General features: G+C 32.4%; 1 protein-coding gene across 26 annotated transcripts in view; it reads right to left on the bottom strand.

The window, feature by feature from the left end:
* Window positions 1-15,636, bottom strand: part of LOC148630167 (3',5'-cyclic-AMP phosphodiesterase 4C-like) — a 182,774-nt gene that overhangs the window by 67,696 nt on the left and 99,442 nt on the right. For 14 of the 26 annotated variants that reach the window (XM_088562151.1, XM_088562176.1, XM_088562238.1 and 11 more), the window contains 2 exons: window positions 5,012-5,194; window positions 3,500-3,535 (listed from right to left, as the gene is read on the bottom strand). In XM_088562151.1, the coding sequence (XP_088418277.1) occupies window positions 3,500-3,535; window positions 5,012-5,194 (219 nt within the window). Of the gene's footprint in view, window positions 1-1,140; window positions 1,465-3,499; window positions 3,536-5,011; window positions 5,195-13,229; window positions 13,272-15,636 lie in introns of those variants that run through there. The other 12 variants (XM_088562215.1, XM_088562146.1, XM_088562230.1 and 9 more) reach the window with 5 other exon arrangements.

Raw genomic sequence — 15,636 nt, 5'->3', positions numbered from 1 at the left:
AAACTCAGGCCAGTCAAAGGTATAGTACCAGAATGTTTCACCTGACAGAACTCAGGTCAGTCGATGGATACTACCAGAATGTTTCATCTGACAGAGCTTGAGTAAGTCATTGGATACTTCAAGAATGTTTCACGTGACAGAACTCATGTCAGTCATTGGATACTACAAGAATGTTTCATGTGACAGAACTCATGTCAGTCATTGGATACTACAAGAATGTTTCATGTGACAGAACTCATGTCAGTAATTGGATACTACAAGAATGTTTTACCACATAGAACTCGGGTCAGTCATTGGATACTACCAGAATGTTTCACCTGAAAAAACTCAGGCCAGTCAAAGGTATAGTACCAGAATGTTTCACCTGACAGAACTCAGGTCAGTCGATGGATACTACCAGAATGTTTCACCTGACAGAACTCACATCAGTTATTGGATACTACCAGAATGTTTCACCCACCAGAACTCAGAACAGTGAACGCATACTACCAGAATATTTAACTTGACAGAATTTAGGTCAATCAATGGATACTACCAGAATATTTAACTTGACAGAATTTAGGTCAATCTTATGGATACTACCAGAATGTTTCATAAGACAGAACTCAGGGTGGTCAAGGGATACTACTAGAATGTTTCATCTGACAGAACAGGTCTGGAAGGAAGTCACTAAGTGGATAAAGTATATGTGTAACTAATTTGTGTGCAGGTATTTCCTTGATAAACATGTTAACTACTTAATTACAGAACTCTGAGATAAAAATCAATCCTTTAAATTATTAATCAAATGGATATATTGAACAAATTTATCAACAGTGTAACAATTAGTCAGTACATAAGAATAACGAGTGAATTGACCTAGACCTTCTCATAAACCTTGTCTTCATACAGACTGTAAAATTATTAAACTGTTCATTTTCTTGGTCATATTTTTGATGCAATTTACCTTCAATATACAAGTAATAAAAACATCAGTTCCGTATTGGTGAAGTATATCCAGTCCATTAAATATACAATTGGGTTGTAAAGCTCTGTTTCATAAGTTTACTTAACTATTGCTTGCGCTAAAATTCTACTAAATTAAAAAAAATATTATCATGGTAACTAATTAATTAATAATAAATGTTAATACAAACTTACCTGAGAGTTATACCTGAGACTATTGCCGTGGTTACAAATGATGCTGTCCTTAAAATAAACCAGCACCTAGTTAGATGGAAACAGCTGACACAATGGAGATAAGACGATAACTCCCAAATCATCAATACTTATGAAACACATTACTGGTACTGAGATTGTGGTCAGTATTTCTGGAAATATCTGTAACTTTCTGAATTGACTGGTAAACAAAACTTACTTATAACTACATGTATTTGTCTTGTTAGCACATTAACTACTGTTAATACTATCATACAACACAACAAACAGCGATGTAAGCGACTTGATAAAATAGTATATATCAAGTACCTGGTAATAAATAAACCATCTAAAGTTTATATAAAAGTTATCTGAAGTGTCAATCATCCAGTGTTAGGATGTATTTATACAATCAAACTTTACTGTTACAAGTGAATAACTATGACATAAAATAATACACATTTATAACTTCGTATACTGCAATGTTTACCAAAAATTACATGGTTCATGACCAGTTCCTTTATGCAATAAATAGGCTAGCATTATTTATTACATTATTATATATGAATGGATTTGACTTGAATTTCTAATTAGTCATGCAAAACTCACAGGCTAGTTAAGTCCTGTAATTTAATAGTTCTACACAGAGGGTACAAAAAGCAATGAACTTGAAATTTTAATTCATTTAACTTGGCAGGTTAATCTTCCAAAATGATGCCTGAAGATTTACACAAAATTTATTTTGGCAAAACAGAAGGACAAGATTTTGCCAATATAAACATACAATAGTAAAATATTACAGAATGTAATTATAAGGAAGATGTAATTTAGTCTGATGCCAGTACAAATAAAGAAAACAGTGAATGATGACACATCAACAATAAAAAAAAACCCATTAAATTAAAAAATATTGCATAATTCAACTACAATAGCAAGAAACTAATAGTCAGACTGCTATAATAAGGATTTGCCTTATCCATTGATTTTTATGGTCTTAAGTAGCACTCCAACTAAGAATCATGAAAAATATGAGCCTTCATAAACAGAAGTTAACATCTGGCTTTATATAACCCTTGTTCTAATATAATTAAGAAATAAAAATTATATACAATATGCTGTAGAAATCAAAATTAAGGGAGATAACTCTGCATATGACACTAAAATATAATAAAAAAATTGGATTATCAATGTTGATTACCTCCTAAGAGCAGACAAATTGGATTGAATAATTATACTTTTCATCATATTGATCTATAAAACAACTTAATAACAAAAATAAATATGTGCACCAATTTTTAAGGGGTGTATTACATATTACACAATTTGAATGATTTTTACAAAGACTGCTACTTAATCATTTAAAGTAGTTTTTGGAATTTCTTTCTCTTTCAATAAAATACTTCTTTTTTCAAATTAGAGTAAAATAAATCAAATTAATAACACACAAAAATCCTACATCCACATTGATATTGGCATAGCATATTGGACTATTTAGACAATAAAGGTATAATGGCGTAAGGTTTTCCATATTGACGGAGTTATTGGTCCTCAGCTAGAAATTTTGGATTTCGGCTACGGCTCATATGGCTAGACTCAGACCAATAACTCAGCCAATATGGAAAACCTTACGCAATAATACTATATCATTATACGCTGCATACATTTAATATTTATACTTCTCATACTATATATTTATTCTGCAGTTTAGAACAGTATGATTTTGGATTGAAATAAGTCCATGTTTTTTCAATTTTTAAAAAATTGTCCCGCCATTAAAAAAGGAATGAGGCCTATTAAAGAAGTAGTATAAACAGTGGAAGATACCACATACATCCAGAGAATGTGGTCAGTGGAAGATACCTGAATCTAAATAACTCATGTTAAAAAGTTACAACATTCTTATTTTCACTGTTATATGACATTGCATTATATTGCTACAACTTAAGCTATGATGCAATACTAATGTATGAAGTTAAATCAGAACTCAGAATTAAAAGAAAAAACAAACAGACGATAAGATGTCATTAGACAATACATTTTTATGAACATTAACCTGTTGGAATAAGGAAGATAACTCTATCACCCTTACTATTTAAGTTTATATACAAGAGATGTGAAACTATGTGAAAAGCTTCAATGGGCAGAGCATGCAAAGCATAAAAGTTGCATTATTCATAACCAGCTAATGAGAGTATTTCCTTTCCAGTAGCAGCTGCAGTGTGGTGTCGCCTGAGGCGCCAGACTGATCAGGCCAAAAATAAGTGTACATTCCTATAGTGTAAACAGTTAATGAACATATTTAGGTATTGCACACAGAATATGTTAGCCTAACTCACAAGTTAGTAAAGGTGTGATAACTTACTGGGTTTTATTTTTATCTGTTGGTGTTGGTGGTGACCTTAAAATAAACTTTCTTATTACAGTGAAAAAAGCAAACAAAATAAAGCAAAACAAGTATAAAAAAAAACAATTTGAAGTAAGAAACCTTGTAAAATTTAATAAAATTCTTCTAATATCAATACACCTTTATTTTAATGTTACTCTTATTCCAGTAGATGATATTGTCACTGCACAGTGCAAAAAGTATTACAGGATTTTGTTTAGTTTACAATTCATGAAAATATTTAATTTCCATTTTTCCTGGGTTGCAGTTAAAACTGATTTATAACAGTATGGATTCAGATATGGATATTGTATTTTAATGATATACTTACTCTGTAATTTAAAGACCCTACTATAATTGACTTCAGTTCTAAATATTCAATACAGTTGGATTACAAGTTTTTACTTCTGTGTATTTGAGTGGACAATCAAAAGCAAAAAATTAATCAATATTTAAATAAGAGAGTGGAACAAGATAAGAGTTTCTGACAGTTTTGATTCTACTTGTGAATAATTCATGTGAAAACAGCTTTAATAGTCTTTCCAGCGTTGATTAAATGTTTCTCTTTAATCTTTTACTGACAATAAATCGGCCATTATTTCATTGGTATCATTATCAGATTTACATTCATTTTATTTGTATGAAAACAAAATAAAATCTTTACAGCTTCAGCTAGAAAGGTTTGAAACATAAAATCTAATTGTATTTACACCTTACACCTACTCAACTTAATATAAGTCACAGGTTACTGCAAATCTCTTAGATTTATAGTATCTAATTTATAGTCAGAGATGCTTGGAACTAAAATGGAGAAAAAATATCTGAAATAGGTGGTTGTTTAGCTAAATAAACAATGACTGTACGACATCAGTACTATCAGATTAAATATTTAGCATTTCATACACAAAGGGAGAACACTCCATCATCCCTAGTTAAAATGTGTTGATTTAGACAAAAGAGAAGAATACAAGAGGCTAGTAAAAAAATTTAATCACTGCAAAAACTTTGGATCTGTTGATGCAACTTTTTTTCAGATTGTTTTTATCTCTTTTAATATCAGAGATATGACCAAAAATGGGGGTCTATGATTGCCATATTTTATTTGTTTGCTAAGATATACACTTTGTTTAGATTGATATAATACATAAAATTAAGTTTCATCAGATGTATGGATTTTTGAGGAAGAGATTATTGTAGAAGTCATCAAATATTGACACAATCTCACATTGGCTTTGGGCCAGGTGAGCTAAACTAAACTTGAAATAGGAGATAACTCTTCACCCTTAAGGCAAGCATAAAAATCATAAAAAAGCTGTAACATATAAAAGCTGCAAGTAGACAAAAAAATCTTCAGCATTATCATAGTAAAATCCAGGAATGGTAAGTAACTGATATCTGGCCTGTTGTAATTACTTTGTTTTAAGTAGCAAACAGTAGAAATACCCCATTTTACTTACACTATAAAGACCAGGACTGACTTAACTTACTTACATTTCACTTTGCATGGAAGAATGTCTTGAAACAGACTTAGGTGACAGATCATAGTCACTGTCAGACCTGTAGAGGAAGGACTCCCGTCTCTGTGGTAGGTTTTGTAGGATAAGTCGACTTGAGGAAGGACTGGATCCTTCAAGGTTAGGGCGCCCTGGTCCTGTTCCATTCTCAACATCAAAACTGCAAAGAAAAACAATAATACTTATACATGGCTATGTACATTAAAATAACAGTTCTCCTTTGTCTGTAAAAACTGGTTACTAACCTAAAGTTACTATACATTGAAATGATTATGACCTATCACATTAGCTGAAACCAACACATTTTCGTAATACACAATATGACAAGTCTTTCAAGACTATATTTCTTTTCCATGCAGAACAAAAAAAATCCTCACATGAACATTTTACTACTATGCACTTCTAGAATTCCACGTCACAGCGAATTACACAGATTTCGGTGACATGGACATCATTTGAGTACTCCCAGGCCTGATATAGAAAGTAACAGATGGGAACATTCAATATTATTTATCATGGTATCTAATTCTAAAGGTAAATGACATGTACAATAGGGGCCATAGTCTTAACTGACCTTTGCTTCATCATCCCAACTAATTGTCACTTTCCATCCTTCTCATAAAAGCATGAAAAGTGAGCTGTCGTAAACAGAACTGAATTAACAGTTTATGTTAAAGTATGTACACACTCTTAAAACAAAAATTCAATGATTATTTTATTTGCTAGATACAAATGCTTCATAAAAAACAAAACTTGGCCCAGGAAACTACTTTCTAAACCTACCACAGACAAAGTAATTGTAGGTTTTAACTTGATTATAAATAAGAAAACTGCCATCATCATATCAAGCTTCGTGACTCGTTTCGTGAACATGTAGGCTGGGAGAAAGGACTTCTAGTAAAGAATACAGTAATTATTTATTAGAAGTCCTACAGCATAAATGGATGATTATTAGCAAAGTTATGTAATCATTCAAACCCCCAGAATATAGTCATCATAACTTTTTGATTGAATTATTTCAGCATTTAGCAAAGTAATCCATGTAATCATATGGTGCACTAAACAACCAAACATTTCTCTGGGAAGTTCAATCCCCATTCTCTATTTGTCTGAATTTTTATTATAAAAGCATAAAAAGTTCAGATTTTTTTTTCTATTTGCCCTTTTTTTTCTGAAAATACATTGTACTTATTAATGTTAGGAAAATTCTGGGCTTCATAACATTAGAGTTATCTTTAATTCTTAACAGAACTAGAAGAAACTTTTTTTCTACAAATGTTACAAACATTGAAAAATTCAGACAGACTGTATCAATATTGTAATTAAGAACAGGTATGGATCATTTCATTTCCTAAAATAAAACTAATGGCAAATAGCCTGGATCCCTGCCCAAATCACTGGTAGCCTGAAGAGATACAGGTACCAGATACATTAAATAGATATAAAGATCCTCATGCTTTCTTGATGATTAGTATCATTTACTGATCATATCTGGGATCAATCAAGACATGAAAAAACATAGAGCTATCAGTAATCAACCATTTTACTGATGTATATAGACTGAAACTGATCTACATGAGTACAGGTTATAGATTTTTCTGATTTTCTGTCTAACAAATTCAATTTACAATTGATGAGATTGTTGAATGAAAACTAGCATATTAAACACCACTGGAAATAAACACCATTTTCTTCAAAATGGATAAAAGTACTGTACTTCACCAGGAAGTTGTATAAATGTTAATTCTATTTGTACTAAAGGTTTTATAATGTGCCATGTTAATGTTTTATAATGTACTATGTTAATGTTTTATAATGTACCATGTTTATGTTTGCCCCACTGATTTTCTAATTTTTCAACTATAGAGATTTTATACCAGTATAATTTGCTCATATTAACACATCTAAGGAGTTATAACATCATGCACAGGAACTAGTAATTTTCACTGTTTGAATAGATCATTCTTATAAATGTATGGTCCAGAGTCTAAAGTCACATAAGGGAAGACACACATTAAAACCCCACATCTAAAATCTGAACTACTTATGTGTATGCCTAGTTACTTATAGATATTGATTTTTACATTGTACATACTTAACTTTCCTTTTTATACAGCACTTTTACATACCTATTATGACATATTTGTGTGTCACAGATGCAGGTATGTCAACAATCACTCATAACTATCAGAAATCAATTGTTTACTAAATGGTTTTAAATCTCTGAGTAAATACCTGGTAATTAGTAAGCATCAAATTACTTATTTATGGGGGAATAATAACAAGGAACTATGTCACTGGTATCATAATTCAGAAAACAAAAAATATTAAGGTAAAAAAAAATCTGAAACATGACAAAATCATTTTAAGCTTTATACTATTATGTTTCTAGGATCTGACTAGTAAAAAATCAGTATGATACTTGAAATTTAGGAAACCCTTAATTTATACCTGATTGAACATTATCATGGCAACCCTCAAACTAACACTAGGCAGATCATCATCAAAGCAAACCATACACTAACATCAGATAGAACATCACCACGGCAACCCTCAAACTAACATATGATAGTACATAATCAAGGTAACCCTAAAACTAACACCTAACAGAACATTATCAAGGGAACCCTAAAACTAACACCTAACAGAACATTATCAAGGGAACCCTCAAACTAACACCAGACAGAACATTATCAAGGCAATCCTTAAACTAACACCTGACAGAACATTATCAAGGCAATCCTTAAACTAACACCTGGCAGAACATAATCAAGGGAACCCTCAAACTAACACCAGACAGAACATTATCAAGGGAACCCTAAAAAAAATACTAACACCTGACAGAACATTATCAAGGCAACCCTCAAACTAACACCAGACAGAAAGTTATCGAGGCAATCCTCAAACTAACACCGGACAGAACATTATCAAGGCAATCTTTAAACTAACACCTGACAGAACGTTATCGAGGCAACCCTCAAACTAACACCTGACAGAACATTATCAAGGCAATCCTTAAACTAACACCTGACAGAACGTTATCGAAGCAACCCTCATACTAACACCTGACAGAACATTATCAAGGGAACCCTCAAACTAACACCGGACAGAACATTATCAAGGCAATCTTTAAACTAACACCTGACAGAACGTTATTGAGGCAACCCTCAAACTAACACCTGACAGAACATTATCAAGGCAATCCTTAAACTAATACCTGACAGAACATTCTCAAGGCAACCCTCAAACTAACACCTGACAGAACACTTTCAAGGCAATTCTTAAACTAACACCAGACAGAACATTATCAAGGGAACTCTCATACTAACACCTGACAGAACATTATCAAGGGAACCCTAAAAAAATACTAACACCTGACAGATCATTATCAAGGCAATCCTTAAACTAACATCTGACGGAACATTATCAAGGCAACCCTAAAAAAATACTAACACCTGACAGATCATTATCAAGGCAATCCTTAAACTAACACCTGACAGAACATTATCAAGGGAACCCTCAAACTAACACCTGACAGAACATTATCAAGGCAACCCTCAAACTAACAGCTGACAGAACATTATCAAGGCAACCCTCAAACTAACACCAGGCAAATCATCATCAAAACAAACCATACACTAACACCAGACAGAACATCACCAGGGCTACCCTCAAACTAATACCAGACAGAACATGATCAAGGGAACCCTTATACTAACACCTGACAGAACATTATCAAGGCAACCCTCAAACTAACACCTGACTGAACATTATCAAGGCAATCCTTAAACTAACACCTGACAGAACATTCTCAAGGCAACCCTCAAACTAACACCTGACAGAACACTTTCAAGGCAATTCTTAAACTAACACCAGACAGAACATTATCAAGGGAACCCTCAAACTAACACCTGACAGAACATTATCAAGGGAACCTTCAAACTTACACATGACAGTAATCAACAAAGCAACCACTGACTACATTATCAAGGCAACCCCTGGCAGAACATAACCAAGGCAACCACTTACCAAACAATTATCAAGGCAATCCCTGGCAGTTCATTATCAAGGGACCCACTTACCAGACAATTACCATGGCAACCCCTGGCAGTCCATTATCAAGGCAACCCCTGACAGTCCATTATCAAGGCAATCCTTGTCAGTCCATTACCAAAGCAACCCTTATAATAACAATGTGACTATACATTATTAAGGTGAGAATGTCCTGAAATCATGACAAATACTTTTTATGCGACCACAAAAAAACTACTCACCGTTGTATAACGGTATGGTGCTGTCCTCTGTAGACATTTAGTTTTAATGCAATAACTTAAGGATTGGTTGACCAAGGTTCCAAACCACGAAACGAAGGCTGATATTGATTTCTGGGTTAATGCTCCCAACCATTTTTGAATTAAGGGCCAAAAATGGGCCAAAATTAAGCTTTTCATAGAAATGAACAATAAAACATCAATACAAGCAAATGAATGTCATTAATAATAGCTAACAATACTTTATACCACCTGACTGAGGTTTGATTTTGCAGGTTATGACTTAAACAATTAAGGAATGAGAGGCCAAACAAAGACTTTGTGGTTTTCATGGTTGTGCCCAACCATGAAATTTGATTCCCAACGAAAAGGAGATTCTCAAAGATGTGTTTACTGAAAACCTCAAAACCACAAATTCAAAAATCCACGAACCTGTGTATCTTATCTCCATACTCTATGAAAATTGATATACAAGCGTTAAAGTACTTTCAAGGTAAATTAATGTCAACCATTGAATAGACTATGTATCCAGTGATTAATCCAACACATGTATTACTGGAATTATTTAATTTACATATTTAATGTACAGGTCACATTCATTGATATTCTAATAGAGAAGTTTGATCATTACTTCAAAGTATAAAGGACATAATTATCATAATTTAAATATTTATTCATGACCCCTCTAAAAACAAATGTCAGAAAAAATGCATTATGTCTTACACAGGTACAGATCGACTAGTAACTATAGGAGCATCTACAATATATCTACATAAAATATATTATAATTTTCTGGGTGTCAAATAAAAACTACTCAACTAATTGACATATAATTGACTGAACCTGATGATAGTAAGTATGCAGAAATATGTCATAATATTCAGTAGCATATAACTAAATAAGATCTATATCATTATTATAATGAACACTTGTACTTGATCCAATGCATCATAAATGTTAATACGAGTATCCTTTACAAATCAATCTTACACTTATTTCACTATTAGAATCAATTGCTGACAATGCTAACTTGAGAGTTGATTGGATTTACTGCTAGTAATCAACTAAGTCATTTGCTTAATTCTTTTAAAGTAATTTTTCTGACTTGTCTACTATCATTAAGGATTTAACTTGAAAGTTAAACAAGCCTTACTACAATAACGGAACTCCTACAAACCTAGGTTTTATAGGAAAAATCATTCTCAAATAATATCAGGCAAAGCATATTCTCAACTCCTTGTCAGCAAACACTTCAAAATAACACAGGAAGTCTGATTGCTTGAAACATGTGAAAGGGAAACTACAAATTACCATGCTGAAGCCAAATACCAAATGTATATACTTTGTATTCAGTAGAAGCCAAGCAATCTCCACATTTCAATGAATTAAACTGTCAATATATTATCAATTGACAATTCAGTGCTTACAATATTTATGCACCTGTTTAATTTAAAATTCTGAAATGAATCAAAAAACTAATTTAAGATGTCAACAAACCATATTCCCATTGTAAATCATTATTTTGTAATTTTCAAATGAATTACTGTACTGATATATTTACAAAGCAGAAATAAATTGGCTTAGAGTTACATTTTCAGTTAAGAGACATCATTTATCTTTCAATCAATATTTAATCAAGAAACAACTTAATACCACCTAGTAAACAGTCTTCATAAAGCCAGCTTAAAAATGTGATAAATTAACAATGTTCTACATTTCTCTCTACAACCACCCACATCTCAAAAGTCTGTAAACATATACAATATGTACATTTTAGAAAACAATGCAATTTCTTCACATTAGAAATGTAACAAGAAACCAACTTAGCCAACGGTTGAAAGACAGACACAATGGTACACTCTCTGTTGCCACTTTAACCACAGAAGGGAGCCAAACACAATGGTACACTCTCTGTTGCCACTTTACCTAGAAAAAGAAACCAAACACCATGGTACACTCTCTCTTGCCACTTAACCCAGAAAAAGAAGCCAAACACAATGGTACATTCTCTGTTGCCACTTAACCCAGAAAAAGAAGCTAAAACACAATGGTACACTCTCTGTTGCCACTTCATCCACAGAAAGGAGCCAAACACAATGGTACACTCTCTGTTGCCACTTTACCCAGAGAAGAGAGCCAAACACAATGGTACACCCTTTGCTGTCACTTTAACAAGAGAAGGGAGCCAAACACAATGGTACACTCTTTGTTGCCACTTCACCCAGAGAAGGGAGCCAAACACAATAGTACACTCTCTGTAACCACTTTACCCAGAGAAGTGAGCCAAACACAATTGTACATTCTCTGTTGCCACTTTACCCAGAGAAGGGAGCCAAACACAATGATACACTCTCTATTGCCCTATTAGTCAGAGAAAGGGGAGAGACTAATATCCTCTCAATTGCCCCATCAGCCAAAGAAAGGGTAGACACTAATATCCTCTCTATTGCCACATTAGTCAGAGCAAAAAGGCACCTTTGCTTACGACACTGATTGTAAGATTCATGCAAAAATGCTTGTTAAAACACTTATTGTCTTCAAATATAAAATTGCCTCAAAGAACCCACAATAATTTATCTGCGACTTAAAAAGCTAAGACCCAGTAATCCTGACTGACTCAACACAATCTTGTATGATTGTGGTTACTCACAAATCAATTTTCAATACATAGTAAGTAAGATTCTAACAATGGCGCTTAATTCTTCACCAATAAATAATCAATTGATTTTTAAAGACTGCTTTAGAAACTTCTGCCAACTGCAGGCTATGAGCGACAAAGTACAGTAACAAAAATATGTTGCAAAAAGCTAATGAAGTGATAATGAAGAGGATTAAGGGAAAAACAGCAACTAGTACACAATCAGACTTTTGACAGCCCTTCAGTCAACAGAACAAGACAAAAAACGAGCACACTTAAAGAGAAAAGAGTCCCAAAAAATTATATATGGCAATGTAATAAAAATAATGCAAGCAAGACACAAACATGCACACATAAGCAAAGAAAACAAGACAGGAATAGGCAAACAAGACACAAACATGTACAAATAAACAAAGAAAACAAGACAAGAATAGGCAAACAAACAAAAATGAAAAATATAATTGTGTATGAATAAATTCAAGAAAACCTCACTGTATTATTGACAGTATTCAATGGATTCCTGAGATGGCTTTAGAAACTCATGTTTTCCTTTTCAAATTGTCCAACAATGTTAGACATGGTATTTGTACACTAAGATTAGCCTTTACAGATACCATCATAGATGAAAGGGTGAATTCCCAGGACAGATTACAAAACTGTGGAATCAAAACAGGTCTGAATAACAATTGATTTACATATATCTTCCTATAACCCAATCAATTCAGTTATTTGAGCAAGTCATCAAAGTAATTCATCAATCTGAGCTGACAATTTCATCAAATATTTCAGTGATTTTATCAAATAAATTCTTGTCTTACCATTTCTCAAATACAATCTTATTTTCATGGATGTTTATTCTCCAATTTCTGGGACTGATTTCATTACATTTAGATGTCCAGATTTATATAAGTACAATTTCATTCTAAAATAAGGCAAAATGGGCAAAAGTGTCACACATAAGATAAGCAAATGTGTGTCACATGCAAATTAATAAAGATATTAAATGCAGGAATTCGCACATCACAAATTAAATGATGATACTATAGCGATGTGAGGTTTTATATTTTCCGTTAAAAATTTATAACTGATATGTTTCAACTAACCAGATATTACCTGATCTTTGTATGGAACATTACTCATCAGCTTTTTTTCCAAACAGACAAAGTTGTACAATTTAATTAATTTATAACACTGTTTGCTTAGTATAATTGGCTTACAAAGCTTTAAGCACTAAAATCTTTAGTTCAATTAGTCGCACTTGAGCTTAGTAACTAAAATTGCATTACCTTGAATGAATGCCAATATCACCATCAGAATGTCGCTTGATCCTTCAATAAACCAAATATTTCTTTATCACATTTTTTTCATTCTATTATTTACTTGCATATTAGAGGGTGTTGATGAACTTAACAGTTAAAAGCATTTAACACATTGACAGAGGAATTTTATTTTGAGAGAAACAATATTCCAAAACTTAGTATAACTGCATCAGGAGAAAACCATGTGTAGTTCCCCAAAAATGATACATCTAAATCAATTCATTTCTTTCTCCAATCATACCCCAAAAAGTTGACCTTTAGTTTTCACTATACATGTATTTCCAAGTAAGACATTTAACACAAAAAAAACATGTTCAAAATATTCTCTACATAGAGGATTTCCATTTTATACAATTTGACATATAATCGTGAATCTAAAGTCTAGTGTGAAAAGTGGATTGAATAGAAATACTGTGGTAAAAATGCTGTGAAAATGTCGGAGTTTACATTAATGTCGGAGTTTACATTAATATTACAATAGAAAGGTTTGGAATAAGATTTCTTGTACAGTTCAGATCTTTCTGTACAATGACAAGGGGAGTTAAACAAGTGATTCAATAAATGACCTGAGACAATTCACAATTTTCATTTCTAGAATACCAGGCAAATTTTTACCAGTAATGACTTTTACAGAAGGTATTTGTGACAATAGCTGTTCACACAAGACATACTCTATACTAGTATATATGAAGATCAATGACAGAAAGGCTGTAGATTAGTGTGATCCTAATCCTGAAAACTATTTTATCTATTTATGTCCAATTTATCACTCTGTACAACCATAAAGCACAAAAAATATCCTCAGCAATAGTCACCAAATACAGATATAAGCAATTTCTAATGGTAGCATCAATCTTCATAGAACAAGAAAAAAAACATGTCTACTACTAAACACAAAAAGAATTTGGGTGAACTAAATTCTCCCTGTCACATCAATCAACCTAAAAAGTAACAATGTACCAAAATCAACAACATTATACAGCTTTATATATGGTATAATGTAGGTAGTACTAGTTATGCTGGCTACTTCCTAAAAATCTTGGATTAAAACACATAAATTAAGTTCAAATATACATGATATACTGCCAAAATATCCTGTAACAGTTTATTTTAGTAATTTCTATCATAAAATGTAAGTTAAACTGAGATTTGGTAGGGAGAAGGTTATATAAATAATGTCAGCTGCCATGATAACAGATGGTAAAATACAAATTTCAGCCATATCTAACAGCACATTATTTCCTACCAACTATCCTGATTTACTGTAAATGTGATTTCACTACTGCCATTCAGATACCTGCAATGTAACTGATCCTCTGTCTGTGACACAACCAATGTCCTTCTGAATTAGTGGTAACAATGATGACCCTTTGATTGAGAGGCTCCACTTACTGAACCTCAGTTTTTTTTAAAACACTGATGACCAACTGTTAGGGGCAACATTACTTACCCTCAGTCCTCAATTTCACATAGAAAAATAATTTTTTTTATTGTTTAAAATAAAGTTATGACAGAAACAATATTATTCTCAATAAATGACATCATACCTTTCAACTTATTTTACATTTACAACTTTTTGTGAAATCACTACTTTACTGGCCACTATACATATGTTACTTTGACTTCTGTTAACCCTCTGATTGCCACAACTTCACTGACACTCTGAAAACTGACTGACACTAAATATACCAATTTCTGGAATGACATTAACAACAATAAATGATGAAGCATATGATATCCATTTAAAAGAATTACAGCTCTTCAGATTCAAGCCAATCACATGTGTATCTTGTATGAATTGTTAGACTGATAATAGCAAATCACTGACAAATTTGACAAAATCATTAGGAAATAACAAATAAGACAGGACTATCCATCAATGATAGAGGATATCTATGGCATCATTAACCTTCCAATGGCTATCTACAGTGAATAAAAAGTCACTGGTACAAAAATTGTCAAGACATAGCAACGAGTCCTTGTAAAGTATTCTAATGATAGATATTGAGAAGGGTAAATCATTATTCTATGTCTACTAACTTCATAAGTCTCAGCAATAATAATCAATTCAATAGGTTAGGATGTACACCATAAATAAACACATTGATGTAAACTGATGTTCAACTGAACATAAACAAAAACATTGAAGTTCAGCATAAACAAAAACATTGAAGTTCAGCATAAACCAAAACCCAATTGTACAGCATTATATAAAAAATCCTTGCTGTACTTCTCATTAGGGAAACAGTGTTTATGCAATAGCATGTACAACTAGCTATTTCATGCATATATGTTTGTCTCGTGACATCTACAAGTTTGTGTCAATGCATAATAAGTTAATAAAATGTAAGTGTTAGTATGTGTATTTGTCCAA

The sequence above is a fragment of the Perna viridis genome, chromosome 1 (assembly GCF_037379345.1).
Source record: "Perna viridis isolate PV_CMFRI_1.1 ecotype Kerala chromosome 1, ASM3737934v1, whole genome shotgun sequence".
In the NCBI taxonomy this organism is placed as follows: domain Eukaryota; kingdom Metazoa; phylum Mollusca; class Bivalvia; order Mytilida; family Mytilidae; genus Perna; species Perna viridis.
Note: the sequence above shows the minus strand (reverse complement) of the source record. Positions and strands in the feature narration are given on the sequence as shown.